Source organism: Lissotriton vulgaris, chromosome 2_1 (assembly GCF_964263255.1).
Source record: "Lissotriton vulgaris chromosome 2_1, aLisVul1.2, whole genome shotgun sequence".
NCBI lineage: Eukaryota > Metazoa > Chordata > Amphibia > Caudata > Salamandridae > Lissotriton > Lissotriton vulgaris.
Window position 1 is genome coordinate 371,338,364 of NC_141687.1, and position 15,085 is coordinate 371,353,448.

At 42.4% G+C, this 15,085-nt stretch overlaps 1 protein-coding gene across 1 annotated transcript in view; it reads right to left on the bottom strand.

Annotated features, from left to right (window-relative positions):
* Positions 1–1,431: 1,431 nt before the first annotated feature.
* TSR1 (TSR1 ribosome maturation factor) overlaps positions 1,432–15,085 on the bottom strand; it is an 83,979-nt gene continuing 70,325 nt past the window's right edge. The window contains exons 14-15 of the mRNA XM_086955184.1: positions 2,995–3,069; positions 1,432–1,989 (exon numbers count right to left, since the gene is read on the bottom strand). Of these exons, the coding sequence (XP_086811310.1) occupies positions 1,811–1,989; positions 2,995–3,069 (254 nt within the window). The 3' untranslated portion in view covers positions 1,432–1,810. The remainder of the gene's footprint in view (positions 1,990–2,994; positions 3,070–15,085) is intronic.

Here is a 15,085-nt window from a genome sequence, read left to right on the forward strand (position 1 = left end):
AGGGATGTAATCTCTGGTACATCTACTAGGGGAGATGTCCGCAGATAGAAACTTTTTTTCCCCCTCGCAAAAATTTATTTTCCTGAAATTGGAGATATTGATGAAAATGAATGGCGAGCACGAGTCAGGAAACATTTTGATAACCTTGCCATTCAAACCAATATCACACTGGGGATAATGAACTTGGTTTACACTTATTGCCTCTTACTTGGAAAATAATTTTCTTTACTGATTGGGGTTTATTATCAGTGACCTTAATAACATCCTTTAGTTTTCTGGAAGAGCCACGACACACTCTAGCTAAATGCCCTTTTTTGTTACATTTTCTGCATGTAGAGTTCCTAGCTTGGCAGTTAGCATGGTTTGCCAAGTGGGTACTACTGCCACAGTAGTAAAATTTGAGTTAACTAGCTCCTTGATCGTGTATGTGCTCACGACTTTTCAAATTTCATTTTGCATATAGTATCTTCCACAGGGAGGTTGGCAATTTCTGATACTTTCTCATTATTGACTGGGTATTTAATTTCCTTAATTCACACATAGCAGTATGCCCAATGGATTTAGCAAACTCAATAGCGTCACAAAGATAACGTTTTTTCAACAGTTTCTCTTGTATTTTTGGATTATTTGTGCACCTTACGAGTTAGTCTTTTATGAGGGAATCATTGAGATCCCCGAATTCACAGTTAGCTTAGCCCCCTTAAAACTGCAACGTAATTAGTAATGCATTCTGGTTTACCTTGAACTCAGCTGAAAAACTTGTGTTGTTCTAGCACAATGTTCACTTTGTCTGAAAACTCAAGTGACTCAGGTCAAGTTAAGTTAAACTCCTTATTCAGACCTCCACTCATCCACAACAGACCGCCTCGGGTAAAACAACTCCACATTCTCTAGTCAGCTCTCCTAGTGCCAACATTCTAAGGCAGCCTCACAGGTAACGGTAGGGAAATACCAAGTGGAAAGAGGAAGGAGGGGGATGGGGAAGAAAACAAACAAGGAAGATACTTTTACAACTGATCGCTAAACTAATGCTAAACAATAAATATTTTAACATTGCTCAAGAGAATACAACAAGGGTGAATGCATAAAAATGTGAAGCAACATGAAAAGGCCTTTTCTCTGTACTTTAGATAAATTAGTGGAACATTGTTATGGGACTGGAGCTAATATATGAACAAAAAGAATGATTGCACTGGGCTCCCTGGCAAAAATGTAAAGTGGTAACATCAACTAGACTAGCGTTTTTAATTTCTGCCTCTGTTGCAGACATTTACAACCAGTCGGGAAGTAGGAAGATAAAAGAGCAACAACATTCAGTGTTTCTTCAGTATCAGACCTGCAGATTTGCTGGCTACCACAACTTAGAACTGCATGAGAAGGTTATACCCAGTTTCAGCCGAGTCACCAAAAAAGAAGACATAATCCACCACATTCACTTGCCCGATCTAGGCTAGGGTTAAAGCGCTTTTATTTCAGCAATCACCAAACTGCCCCATTTGAAAAGGGTACTGCATCTGTTAAATAAATACTCAAGTCCTGATAGAGAGACCATCTCGAAAGTGACAGAAGACATGATAGCTACAAATTTATCATGAAGGCACGGACGTTGAATACACACCTCCAGATCTTGTTTTTGAGTGGTAACCATTGGGACCCTTCCACACAGTGTTCTCCTGGGCGGTCTTAAAACAGTGGTCAATGAAACTTGTAGGCTCGTGCACCAGTTAACATTTCTTGGCCTGGTGAACAGTCCACAGACCAGAATGGAATACTATCAAGAGTCACTGGAAATAGGGAAATGTTCAGAAACTTATTCCATCTCAATCTCCTGCACATTCACCACGTTCTCGTTTCTGATCCATGGCACTGGCTCTTGCACATAAGGGTCATACGTCCATTTGGGGAAAACACGTTTATAAAGGTTCATCAGCACAGTGTCCTGGGACTTTAGCTGCCCATCAAAATGGCACTTCATGTGGCCATGGGTGCCTGCAAAAAAAAAGATATTCAAGGCAGACCATTACAAACTGTCTCTTAGCACAAATCCACCAATGATTTACATAAAAATATCAGAACTATGTCAGATTTATATAGGACTTGTACTGGATAGGGACATAAAATGGATGCCGTATCATACCCGCCACCATCAAAATCCATATTTACAATTAGGAAATTTTTACTTTGTCATATGATGTAAGAGGTAAACGGAGAGGGCAAGTGGGGCTTCGCAGAGATCAGTCTCAGCTCCATGCCAGAGAGCTATTTGGCTAGTGCCAGAGAGCTATTTGGCTAGAAGTGCCCATTTGCAGATAATACAATTATTTGAAATGCACTAATTATGGAATGAAAAAGTGGGAGGGTTTTAAAATAAGAGTGGAATGCAAAAGTCACTTATTCTACAGAAAAAGGAGCAGCGCGGTATGGGAGGTGAGATTATTAAATTTCAATTAACAGGAGTAGGCTGTGTGTTGGGGGCTCTGGAGGAACATTAAAATAAGTACGGAAATGGTGGTAAAATGTCTAACCTGGAAAGGAATGCAAAAGCAGTAGACACCAAAAAAGATTGAACTTCAATGGAGAAAGAAATGTTGAGAAACAGTGGTCTTTTTTAACCCAAAGAGGGAAAAGGTCAGGCGAAGGAATACCCATGATCTGTGTGTTGCAATTAGACAACAATGGGCAGACTGATGTCCGTGGGCTTCCTCAACGGAAGGTACAGTCTAGTTTTCTGACTTCAGGCTGCCTGAAACATGTGCGATATAGACTACATTTGAACTAAGGAGGAATATCTACCGATCAGAGCTATAAGTCTGACCTCTGTTGAAATGCCTGTCCAACGGCTGCTTGTAATGCCAGCTGCCAAAAACCTAATCTCAAGTGCAAGGTCCGATTCCAAATACCACTATCATAATGTTGACCTCATATGCTTATAATGTGAGCAGAAATTAACCATAATGCATTGAATAAGGCAGTAAACAAGGTAGCTTTACATACCTAGAGCCTCTTTGATGTGCCCTCGACGACCCCATTTTGTTCGGAGCTCTACAGGCTTAAACCACAGGACATCCTCTGCAAAGGAATAAGGATAGTAGTAAGGTACATCACAAATCAAACTCCACATAGTTAATGGCCTCCATTACCGCTGCATAATCCCACTCCAGCTGTCTATATCTACTGTACACAGTGACCTCAGACTACTAAAGATTAAATGAAGAAAAATACAAGATAATCGTCCTGTAGAAGACTGCCATCTCCATTTGATATTTATAGTTATGAAATCAGATATTTCACTACTGTCAAGATACTCCCCCTCTAAATCTAAGTCTTATTCAATAACGCAGTTTCCCTTCCATACAACAAGCCTAGTTTTTCAATAATTTGTTTTACAACATGACTCTGCACTAGGTAACCTGTGTCCTTCGTACTATCAGATATTCTTGCCCCTACAAACTGTATGCAGCACAGAAAATGAGCTGGAGGCCTGTCAAACTGAGGCGCATAAGAGATTTTTGGCCCGCAGCTACTGCCCAAAAGAACTGAAATATTCCAGGGAGAGAGCCAATTGTATGAGCAGAGAAAAATACCTGGCAGGTAGCACTAGTGTTAGACAAACACACACAAACCTTGACCCATACAAGGAAGGAGAGAGAATTTGCCTCATTACAACTTTTAACATAGAGGAAAGGAAAATAAGGGGGATACTGAAAAGACATTGGCAACTGCTCAAAACGGATATCAGTTCGGCTCCATTGATACCTGATTAGCCGTCAATCACCTTCAGGAGGGCCCATTCTATGAGGGATTCCCTTGTTAAATCTAGTCCTGAAGTAAAGACTGAATAACTGGTTATCCAATAAAACAGGTTTCCACAGATGTATTTCACGTAGGGCATGCAAATTCGGTATTAATACCAGTGAATATTGCTCCGCTTTTGACCCCAATCAAAGGGTTGTACACATGTCGCACAGACTTTGCTTGCACTTGAATGCACCTGTGGGCTCAAATACATTGGCAGCACAAAGCTCCAGACCTTTAATCGTATCCTCCAACACTTGAGGGCAATTGTTAATTCAGATGCCAATTATCCAGTTGTGCGCCACTTTGAATTAGTCCATGGAAAGAATCTTAATGATTTAAAGTACTTTAGAATTGATGCGGTACCAAAGAATATAAGGGGAGGCAACAGGAAAGCAAATATATCCTTTTATTAGACACTAGGATCCCTAATGGGATGAACACAGGAGAGGACACAGAGTTTCTGTAGATCCTTAACCTTCGTTCAATCCTACTGTGTACTAGCAAGACAATGAGATTTAGTCTTGTCGGCTCCCTGGTGTATACCTAGGTGCTGAATGTAATTCCATTTTCCATATGAAGGGACCCCAGTATATGGTCAGCATTAGGGTCTGGCGAATACAGCTGCCTCTCCAATAAACCTCGCATCTATGTACGGACAATCATATTCAGTTAAGTCAATTCCAGCCTAGAGTTTGCACTTAATGAATCCGGCACTTTCACTTTCAGGTTATGATCAGTTGGTTCTTAGTGCTTGGGATTAACAACGAATCTTAGTGATTATCACTTTTTAGATGACTTTTACATGCATTGATGTGTTTAAACATTATGTCTAGATTACCATTTGAAATATGTCATCCGTTCATGTGTTTTTTACTGAGACCTTATGAATTTTAATGCTTTTTTCTAACTTGGAATTTTGATATGTTGGTTTTAATATCCTTTTATCCAAGATTTTTTTAGAAATTTGCGTTTTTGCACTTTTTTGCCCTTTATTTACACTTGAATTTTTTTACAGAGTACATCAGATTGTAATAGGAAGTTTTAAGGACTGAGGCCATTTATTGTGGAAACGCGGATATAACCACTTGATATGAGGTGAACTAGGGTACAGCTCTATGAATTAGATGAGATGCTGCGTTTCACCCGAACATATAGCAATATATGTATATATGGTTGTAGGAAGGATTATTTATTTACCTCCTATTTTTCAAGTGTACGTATTTATTTATATATAATGAATTTATTAGTATTTTTTGGTATATTTAAATTGCGATTTTGCACACGTATCTGTTATCCATTATTGGTCCAATGCCCTGAATACGTTTTCTATGTCTATACATCTGGTGACCTGTGTGGAGCTCTTTTCACAGTATATAAACACTCCTATTGGCCCTTTACGGTCATGTGATCAAGGCTGCGGTGACGTAGCCGAAACGCGTCATGCTGGTGGCAATGGGGAAATAAACCACGTATATTGCACATTTTTGGCGTTTGTGTGATCCGTACCTGTGGAAGACATCAGCGATTGCGGCCGAAGTTCAGGACTTTGGAACTTCATACACTAAGTACTACAGTTCTGAGAAGATACAACACCTGCGATAAGCTATAGGAATGCAGTACACTCACCTAAATGTGTTGCACCACATGACATCTTGATTCTTTCCTTAAACCCACCGAAGAAACCAGTTCAAAAGAACTAGTTAGGCTTTTCAAATATGAAATTTACCAAATTTACCAAAGCTTATCTCATGGGCAGCCTAGTAAACTTCAAGAATGAAAGGACTACAAGACTTCCAGGATGACTACCTACCCCAAATGGAAAACTTGAGGAAGGATGTAGATTCTTTAGGAGAGATAATATTAGACTATCGGAAATCAAAGCAGAGCCAAATGCTGCTTCTGAAACTTCCTTAACAGTGGAGCTCGACGTGCTACTTAACTTCACGGAATTAACTCTATGTTAAAACGAGGAATGATACCCAGGCATGTCTTGTAGGTAAAGGTAGTAGATTTATTCTTCAAGTTACATCACAGGTTCTAAGATACAGGAAGATGTTCTGATCCATAAAAGTGCCCCAACCAGGAGCAGCCTCCTCGCTGCTCAGCCCTTCCACACCAACTAATTCTCTCTTACATACAAACCCACTCAACATTCTATATGACCTCATCTTAGGCTGAGCAGCAAGGCAGAGAACCACTATAGGGAGAGTGCATTGGGTAAGTAGTACATCACAACACATCTCCCCCCTTATAATGATCGGAAACATTCAAAAGGACTGAATGTGATGAGATACACATCAGCAAAGGAGGATGCATTAATAACAATACATATATCACATCAGTCACCCCTGATAATGATCATATACACAAAAATGCATAGAGATAGTAAAACACACCTTGGACAGAAAAGGAGGATCCATTAGAAAAAAAAACATAACACATCCTTCTCCCTGATAATAATACAACAAAATGTATAAAGGTGTTAAAACTCATATCAGAACAGGAGGATGCATTAACAACAAAACATTATAACACATCCTTCCTCCTGATAATAATCATAGACAACAAAGAATGCAAGACAAGAATATACATTCATAAACTACACACTGCGGTTACAAATCCAACTCGCTACACGAAGTACACATTGCGCCACAACTAAGGCACAAGACTGCAGCAAAACAGGGATCTACAACCCTCAACTGCACAAACGAATGGCAGGACAGGTCTACCTCAAAGAAGAGGAATCTGACTTCACCCATACCAAGACAGAGCACTTATAATCCCAACACTCTAGAAACTGATATGGGTATCCTTAAACCCAAAGTAAGACCAGGGTATCCTTTAACCCAAAACACACTCAAAATATTCTATGGGTAACTATAAACCCAAGACAATCAGATTATGAGTATCTATAAACCACAGCAAACATTATTGGTTTCCCTAAACCCAAGGCAAATATATTTTGGGTATCTCTAAACCCAAAACAAACATATTACGTGTTTCTTTAAATCCAAGGCAAACGTATTATGGTTTTCTTTAAACCCAAGGAAAACATATTATGGGTTTCTTTAAACCCAAGGCAAACGTATTTTGGGTATCTCTAAACCCAAGGTAAACATATTATGGGTTTCTTTAAATCCAAGGCAAACATATTATGGGTTTCTTTAAACCCAAGGCAAACATATTATGGGTTTCTTTAAACCCAAGGCAAACATATTATGGGTTTCTTTAAACCCAAGGCAAACATATTTTGGGTATCTCTAAACCCAAGGCAAACATAATATGGGTTTCTTTAAACCCAAGACAAAACCTGGGTATCCTTAACCCAAGAAAAAAAAAAACTCAAGATATCCTTTTAACCCAACACACGCTCAGGAGATAGAACCAAGGGATGGAAAGTCAGTGATACAAGTCCTATTGAGGTCTCTCCCAGAACTAGTTGTTGCAAGTGAGGGAAAAGAGTGTGTCTTTGCTTCCATCTTGGACAGTGAATTGCAGCGAACACACTCAGGCCACAACCTCCACACAACAGGGACACACCTCCTTATGAAGCAAAAAGTGGGGAAGCCACCGCCCCACACCCTACACACCTCATCTAGATACAAAGCAACCATAGAACCAAAATAGAGCAAAGCACACATCGACACAATTTAGTACTATGCATAGAATTGAACATTCGAAATCAACAATGTGTTATGTTGCCACCAGTGAGCAAGATCTCCCTCGAGATGACAGATGGAACAAAGCACCGTAATGAGTGCACTTCTGACCTCATTGCGCTATCATCTTTAACAGGAGCAGTAATATTCGATGGGTAGGTTTCTCCAGTAAACCAATAGTTTGTCGCTCATTACCCAAAGAACTCGCGTTGTCCAATTCAATCAATATAGATAGCTTCCTCCACGTGTAGTCTGGATTGCGTGCCACAGGCAGATCCACAATCTTCTATGACGCAGTGCAAAGAGGTTGCAAAACCAACATCCAGCGTCCTTGCACGTCAAATCACGATAAGTAGCAACACTGCCAACGACATCAGCGCTGTGGATTTCCAAAGCATTGTTCATTTTTATATTGCGGCAAAGAAAGAAAACAGCGTGGTTGGCAGCGCAAACAGGACTCAAGGAGTAAGGAAGATGCAGCTGCCCTCCACAAGACGGCGGCACGCAGCACACGTTATGCAGGAAGGATCACAGCACGATAGTGCATGCTGCTTTCACAAGCAGGCAAGAAATCTATTACGAGAGAATCCCACGAAGAATCTCAGCAGAGCTCGAGATAGGATTGCGTGAAGAGACTCACGCGCAGCATATTTTTTTTAAATCGAAGACACATCAGTTAAACTGCCAATCCCCTAAACTTGCGCAAATTTGTGCTAAAAAAACAATACCCCACAGTTCTTCTAGTCACTTACAGCATACTTAGTGGTGCAGTCCAATTAACGAGGGTCAGCCAGTGAGAACAAAATTGTGGACAAGATCAAACAGCTCACATGTGAAATTTCGTGATGTGAATTCTCAACCATAATAACTCCAAAGTAAAGCTTGACCCAATTCAAAACAGGTGGCACACAATACCACAACACTTCTCTTGTGTGCTAAATATCTTACAAGGACACAGCAAGCAAATCCACACAACTTGGCTGGAAATCACACGCTGCCAGTACACTGCTCATCCAAGGTTGTAGATAAGAATTAAAATCAATGATGTTGCTAGTGCAAAATCGTTACAGTTTCCTTTCACTGGGGCATTCTCCAAAACTGTTAAACAGGAATCCATCATCCAAAACAGGAGGGTGACAGCAGGCTCCACAGAAGTAACAGCAGGAACTGGCAGGCCCAGACTAGGGCTGACCCTTCACAGATGGTGAGGAATGTCAGGAACTTTTGTTAGTCTAGTTACTTATGTGGGGAACACTCACCCTAGTTCAGGAAGCACTGGCACATTCACTATGGGGCTGACCGATCTTTGGTCACTGGTGGGGCTTCTGGAGTGCCAGCTTGCTTCTTTTAAATACGCTTCTTCAGTTTCTTAAGTACAAGTCCATCCAAGGTAGCTCACGTAGGTTCTTTAAATCGTCACCAGTGTTAAAACGAGGAATGATACGCAGGCATGTCTTGTAGGTAAAGGTAGTAGATTTATTCTTCAAGTTACATCACAGGTTCTAAGATACAGGAAGTTGTTCTGATCCATAAAAGTGCCCCAACCAGGAGCAGCCTCCTCGCTGCTCAGCCCTTCCACACCAACTGATTCTCTCCTACATACAAACCCACTCAACATTCTATATGACCTCATCGTAGGCTGAGCAGCAAGGCAGAGAACCACTGTGGGAGAGTGCTTTGGGTAATTAGTACCTCAAAACACTCTACTGTGATGTAAAGAGATTCCAGGGCCTAGCTGAGGTTGATGAAGGGCCTGACCTTGCAAGATTGAAGTCAGATTAGAAAGAGTCCATAGAGCTGGTTCACAAAGCTGATACAATAACAGAGATCATGTTACACTACTTTTCTGAAAATAGAGATATTCTGAGAAAAGTTAGGAGCGAAGAAAGTCTCATTCCAGGACTTCCCATGTTAATTACTTTAAGACACTCAGGTAGCCACACTATAGAGGAGAATGTCAAAGAAAGCAATCATTGATAATCTGAAAACAATGAGTACCCAGTATGGATGGACCATTCCAGTCACAATTACATTTGATAAAGAGCGTTTATTTCACAGATTGTGTAGGAACTGCATCCTTCCTTCAGATAGAGGTAAAAGAAGAAAAAAGACAACATTGTGTGAGACAATGCAAGAGTGTAGAAACGTGCCCCTTTTTGGCATGGTCACCCCCACTTTTTGCTTGGTATTTGATGCAATATTGACAAGAAGTGTACTGGGTTCCTGCTAACCAGATCCCCCGTGCCAGATCACTTTACTGTACAATTGTTTTCCCCAATTGGCAATACTTTTAGAACTCCCTGTAAGTCCCTAGTAAATGGTACGCCGGGTACCTATTATTATATTTAAGTTTATAAAGCGTGCAGCTACCCGTAGGTTTCCCGGCGCTGAAACCAAGTGAGAGAGGCAGAGTCGAAAGGAGGGCAATTACAGGTTAAATAACCACGTTTTTACCAGTCTGCGAAACTTAAGGTAGCAGGGTTCAGTACGCAACAAAAGGGGAAGGGAATTCCAAAGTGAGGGGGCCAGCCATGAAAAGGAACGGCCACCCATTCTGGATTTTTTGATTCTAGGAACCGAGAACAAGTGCTGATTAGATGATCGAAGACTGCGGGGGGGACAATAGTGCTGAACCAAGGAGTTAAGATAGGGAGAGGCCAGACCAGCATTTATTCTGTACATGAAGCAGAGAGCCTTAAATTTTGTGCGGCTTTCAATGCGGAGCCAGTGCAGAGTACGTAGGGAATTGGAGGTAGAGGATTTATTGGGGAGATTACAGAGCAGTCGCACCGCCATATTCAGGACTGTCTGTACTTTACGAATCACCTCTTTGCAGGCTCCCAGGAGAAGAATGTTCCCGTAGTCCAGTCTAGAGGTGATTAAAGCCTGGACTACGGTTTTCTGAGTATCCTGGGGGAGCATCCAGATGATCTTACGCAACCACTTAATGTTGGCAATACAAGTGGAGGAAGTTTTAACCACGTGGTTCTTCATAGATAGCTGGTCGTCAAAAATTACACTGAGGTTGCGTGCTGTTTTAGATGGAATAGGTAGCGTGCCCATTTGTGAGGGCCAGTGTTGGGGTCCCCATAGGGTGGTGTTATGGCCAAACAGAAGAAGCTCTGTTTCCCCCCGTTCAATTTCAGTTTGTTATCATACATCCAGGCTGCGATGTTACTGAGTCCTGCGCAGAGAGAAGAGGAAGAGGAGTGAGAACCCGTAGAGAGAGAATAGATGATCTGGGTATTATCGGCGTACGAGTAAATAGTGAGCCCAGCTTGCTCCGCAATAGTAGCCAACGGTCTGACATACAGATTAAAAAGCAAGGGGCTCAAGATGGAACCTTGCGGAACACCGTACGCCGATTTATAGGTTTGGGAAGCTGATGAGGAAGAGAAGACATGGAAGGTGTGATCTGAAAGAAAACTGGCAAACCAGTTGAGAGCTGAGCCGGTGATGCCAGATGATCTAAGGGCATTAATAAGGATGGGGTGGGAAACCATATCAAATGCGGCACTCAAATCAAGCAAAATGAGTGCCACGGTTTCCCCCCTATCCACTCGGCATCGGATGTTTTCAGAGACCCCCAACAGAGTAGATTCCGTCGAAAAACCGGACCTAAAACCGGATTGGGATGAATGTAAAATTCCCCTAGATTCAACATGGAAAGAGAGTTGAGAGTTGATATGCTTTTCCAGAATTTTTGAAAAGACCGGGAGAAGTGAAATAGGGCGGAAGTTTGATGGAATGCTAGGGTCAGCGTTCGCCTTTTTTAACAGAGGCACTATCATTGCATGTTTCCATGCAGAGGATACTGTAGCTTCTCTAAGGGATGAGTTAAGAAGATCCACGATGAGTTCAAGGGAAGAATTGTCCAGCATTTTGTAAGGGATGCAGCATATATTGTGCCTCCCTAAGGGGCCCCTCACCAACTCATGCGGACTGCCATTGCAGGCTGCGTGTCTTGGTGCAGGCAAAAGTGAAATTATTACATGGCACACAGCCATGTGTGCCGTGCCTACAGACCGTGCATGCAGGATAGGTAAGTCACCTCTACAGCAGGCCTTGCCCCAAGGCAGTGTGCCCTATGCTTGCTACATGTGTGGATATAACTGAATGAGCTAATATGCCCTTATGCAGGCCAGTCCAATTACTGCCAGTACAAGTGACCAGAGAAGCCATTTTAAGTACATATGATGGGTACGGGTCAATAACGAGTTCCAAAACTACCTGATGGCTTCACTGAAATTAAAGATGTTTGGTATCAAACATCTTGTATTAATAAACCCGCAATGATTCCAGTGATGGATTTATTAATACATGCACCCTGAGGGCACCTTAGAGGTGCCCCCTAAAATCCTACGAACTACTAGTGTGATGGCTGATTGGTGTAGAGCTACCTGCCACCACAGATAGATTTCGGACTCCCAGGGGTGAGAGCCTATGCTCTCAGGATGTCTGGAAGCCTGCTCTGGAGAGGGTGTTTTAAGCCCCTTCCATAGGGATGATCTGTAAATTAGCATTCCAAGGCAGGGAGTTTCAAAGAGCCCACAGACCGCCTTTGAGGAATGCCTGATTTGCATACCGGAGACGAGGAGATGCCACCCCTTCCTCCCTGAACCATTTGGCACCTGGAGAGGTGGGAAAATTAGCAGTCAGAAGTGTGTCTACCCTCAGGCTAGTTCCACCCCTAAGGTGGAGATGAAATTTAAAAGTCTACCATCTTGGTGATGGCACAATTGGGAACTCTGGGACAGATTATGCCCACTTCCCACAGGAAGTGGTCATACAGTGGGTGTAGTGACCCCAGGGGTAGGTAGTCCATTGGCTACTACCCTACACTTCCCTAACGCCCCTAAACCTAGTTTTATGGGAGCTCCGGACACCAGGAAATCAAATCCTGGTGGTCTGAAAGGAAAAGATGGACGCTGAAGAGCTGCAACAGCAAGAACAGAGGAGTTGCTTCTGACTTGGCGCCAACCCTGTAGGCTTGCCTGCTGTCCTCAACCATTGCGCCAGAGTGGTCCACAGGTTCACCAGAAACTAAGCCTACCTTGGGTTTGCCAACTGTGGATTTTCGAACGCCGCCAGCAGTCTCTTTGTGTAGGCTCCCTCTACCGCAAGTGTCTCCGGTGACAAAAACTTGACACCTCAGAGCACCATTGCACCGCCCAAGCCAGTGGACAAGAGGACCAACGGTGTCCAAAAGTCCCAGAGTATCATGAGACCCGAGTCCACTTGGTGGTTGAACCCAACTGGCTTTCCAGTCCCTGCCTGCAGCAACTTTGTGACCGGACGGATCCCCATTGACTTACACAGGGCACCATACTCTATATTGCACCTCTGCACCCGGCTGCCACGAAGCTGCCAGAGGTGACTTGTTGGTGCTGCCTTGGACTTTGGCCCACCATCCCCTTAAGTCCTGAAGATTGGTCCTGTCCGTCAATTTGAAGCACCTGTATGCAGTGTGTCTTTTTTCCATAGGATAACATTACCACTTCAGAAATTGAACTGTCACTTTTTGAAAACTATAAACATTTCTGGCTCGAAACTTACTTACATGACTTTGATGATCTTGGTGACAAATATTATAGAACGGTAAATATGTTCATAAATTGGAGTGGATCTTCTTATTGAGTTATGTGTACCATTTATTGAGTGTATGTGTATGGCACATGTCTAACACTCCTCTATGGGGTAACAGGGTTGCACTATAAAAATGCTGACTGATTTATTGATTGACTTTGTTGCTTGCCCCAGTCTTCCCTCCCCCCCCCCCCCCCCCCCCCCATTTCCCTCTCCCCAATTGTTGCTTGCCCCTCTTGTTCAGGCAGGAAAAAGAAAATGGTTCCCCACATTCCCACACCCCAATTTTCAGTCTTGCTTCAATGCCGTACAACATGGCTAAAATACATTGACAAAGCCAATAGCTCTTGCATAGGCGAGATGTATTGCCTTTGCCCATGCTTGTTTCTTTACTGACTGCTTTTAATGCTCATCCATCAACAATCATGGGTTCTCATGCAGTTGCTCATTAAAATTCTATCAAATAAATATAATGGGCAGTACCACTCCTATCCATTTCTGATTTTACGGCAGATTGTAAATCAAACTGGCACTGTTTGGTTTATTACTCAGGTTTCTTTAACTTGGAATTTGAGCAGGGCCATCAGGAACTCACTCTTGTGGAAATCCATCTCTTCTTTGGAAACCTCCTTCATTCTCGGTTGGTAATGCAGTTTCACGGGAGTAATCAAGAGGATATTCTGCTGCCATCCTCCTGAATGGTTTGAACAGGGTTTTGACAGTGCCTCAACTGGCCTAAAATATCAGAAATGTGGCAGCCCTTACTTCAGTAACTACTCAACATTATTTTTCTTTGGGAGATGCCCCTGAATCATAGATTAACTGAAATAAACATACTATATAACACTTCAAACTTTAAATATAAATGGGTGGTTATTTATATCCACAGAAACCTCCACTTTAATAAAGAAAAAAGGTTAGAGAAGGTAGAATCCTGTTGGTAAAAGGTATTTTGGAGAGATTCCGAGACACACACAAGTGACACTGGCAGTGCCTTATGCCTATAATAAAAATCGAGATGCCTTTCTATTTAGGTTATGATGCAAATGAATAGCAAAGGGTTATATCATTACCATAAGATCAGCGCCATGAAACCGCTAGGTAAACGTGCGCTATACAAATATTTTTAAATTCAAATTCATAAGAGATTTTAACCCTTTCGATGCTCATGACGAGCTCAGCTCGTCATGATGCACAGTCGAGCTGTGCTGATGACGAGCTGAGCTCGTCATGACACCAGCAAAATGGCAATTTCCAGCACAGGGGGGGGGGGGGGGGGGGGTGGAAACGCCTAGCAGCCAAGGTGTTAATTTAGTGTGGGACAGAAACCTGGATAGATGTATTTTTCTTCATTTTAAAAGTTTTATATAGCAGTAGCTTGACCTGTGGCTATCACAGCGCTTTACATATACAAAGGAAAGAACATTGCATTACATAGCAGGACATAAGAAAGCATAAAGATATAAGCAAAACATAATAATTAGGCATAGTGAAGGGTGGGGGGGAAGCAGGTGGTTGAAACAGTCAAATAACCACCTAGGCTTGATGGTCAGGTGAGAGGGGAGTCAACTAGGTTATTGAAGTCTAGGTTAGTTGACTTGTTCTGTAAAGTATTTGTTGAAGAGAAGGAGTTTCAGGTCCCTTCTGAAGCAGGAGAAGGAGGGGTTGCATCTGAGGTCTATATGGAGTGCATTCCACATCCTGGGTATGTTACCAGAAAAGGATTGGAACAGAGCGGTTTTCCTTTTCCATTTCTGGGGGATGAGAAGAAGTGAGTTGGAGCTTCTCAGACTTCTGGATTTTCCTGCTTTCGTCAGTTTGCTGTTTAGGTAGTTGGGGGGGAATGTGAGTGAAGGGATTTGTGTGTGTGATTCAGTCCAATTTGTAAATGTATCTACTTTCCATGGGAATACAGTTGAGGAAGTAAAGGGTTGGTGTATAGTCCAGTATGGAGAGGCCTAGAGATTGGACTATTGTCTTGAGATCATCCTGGGGAATGAAAGATTTAATTTTCTTCAGGTGTTTTAGTGAGTAAAGCGCAC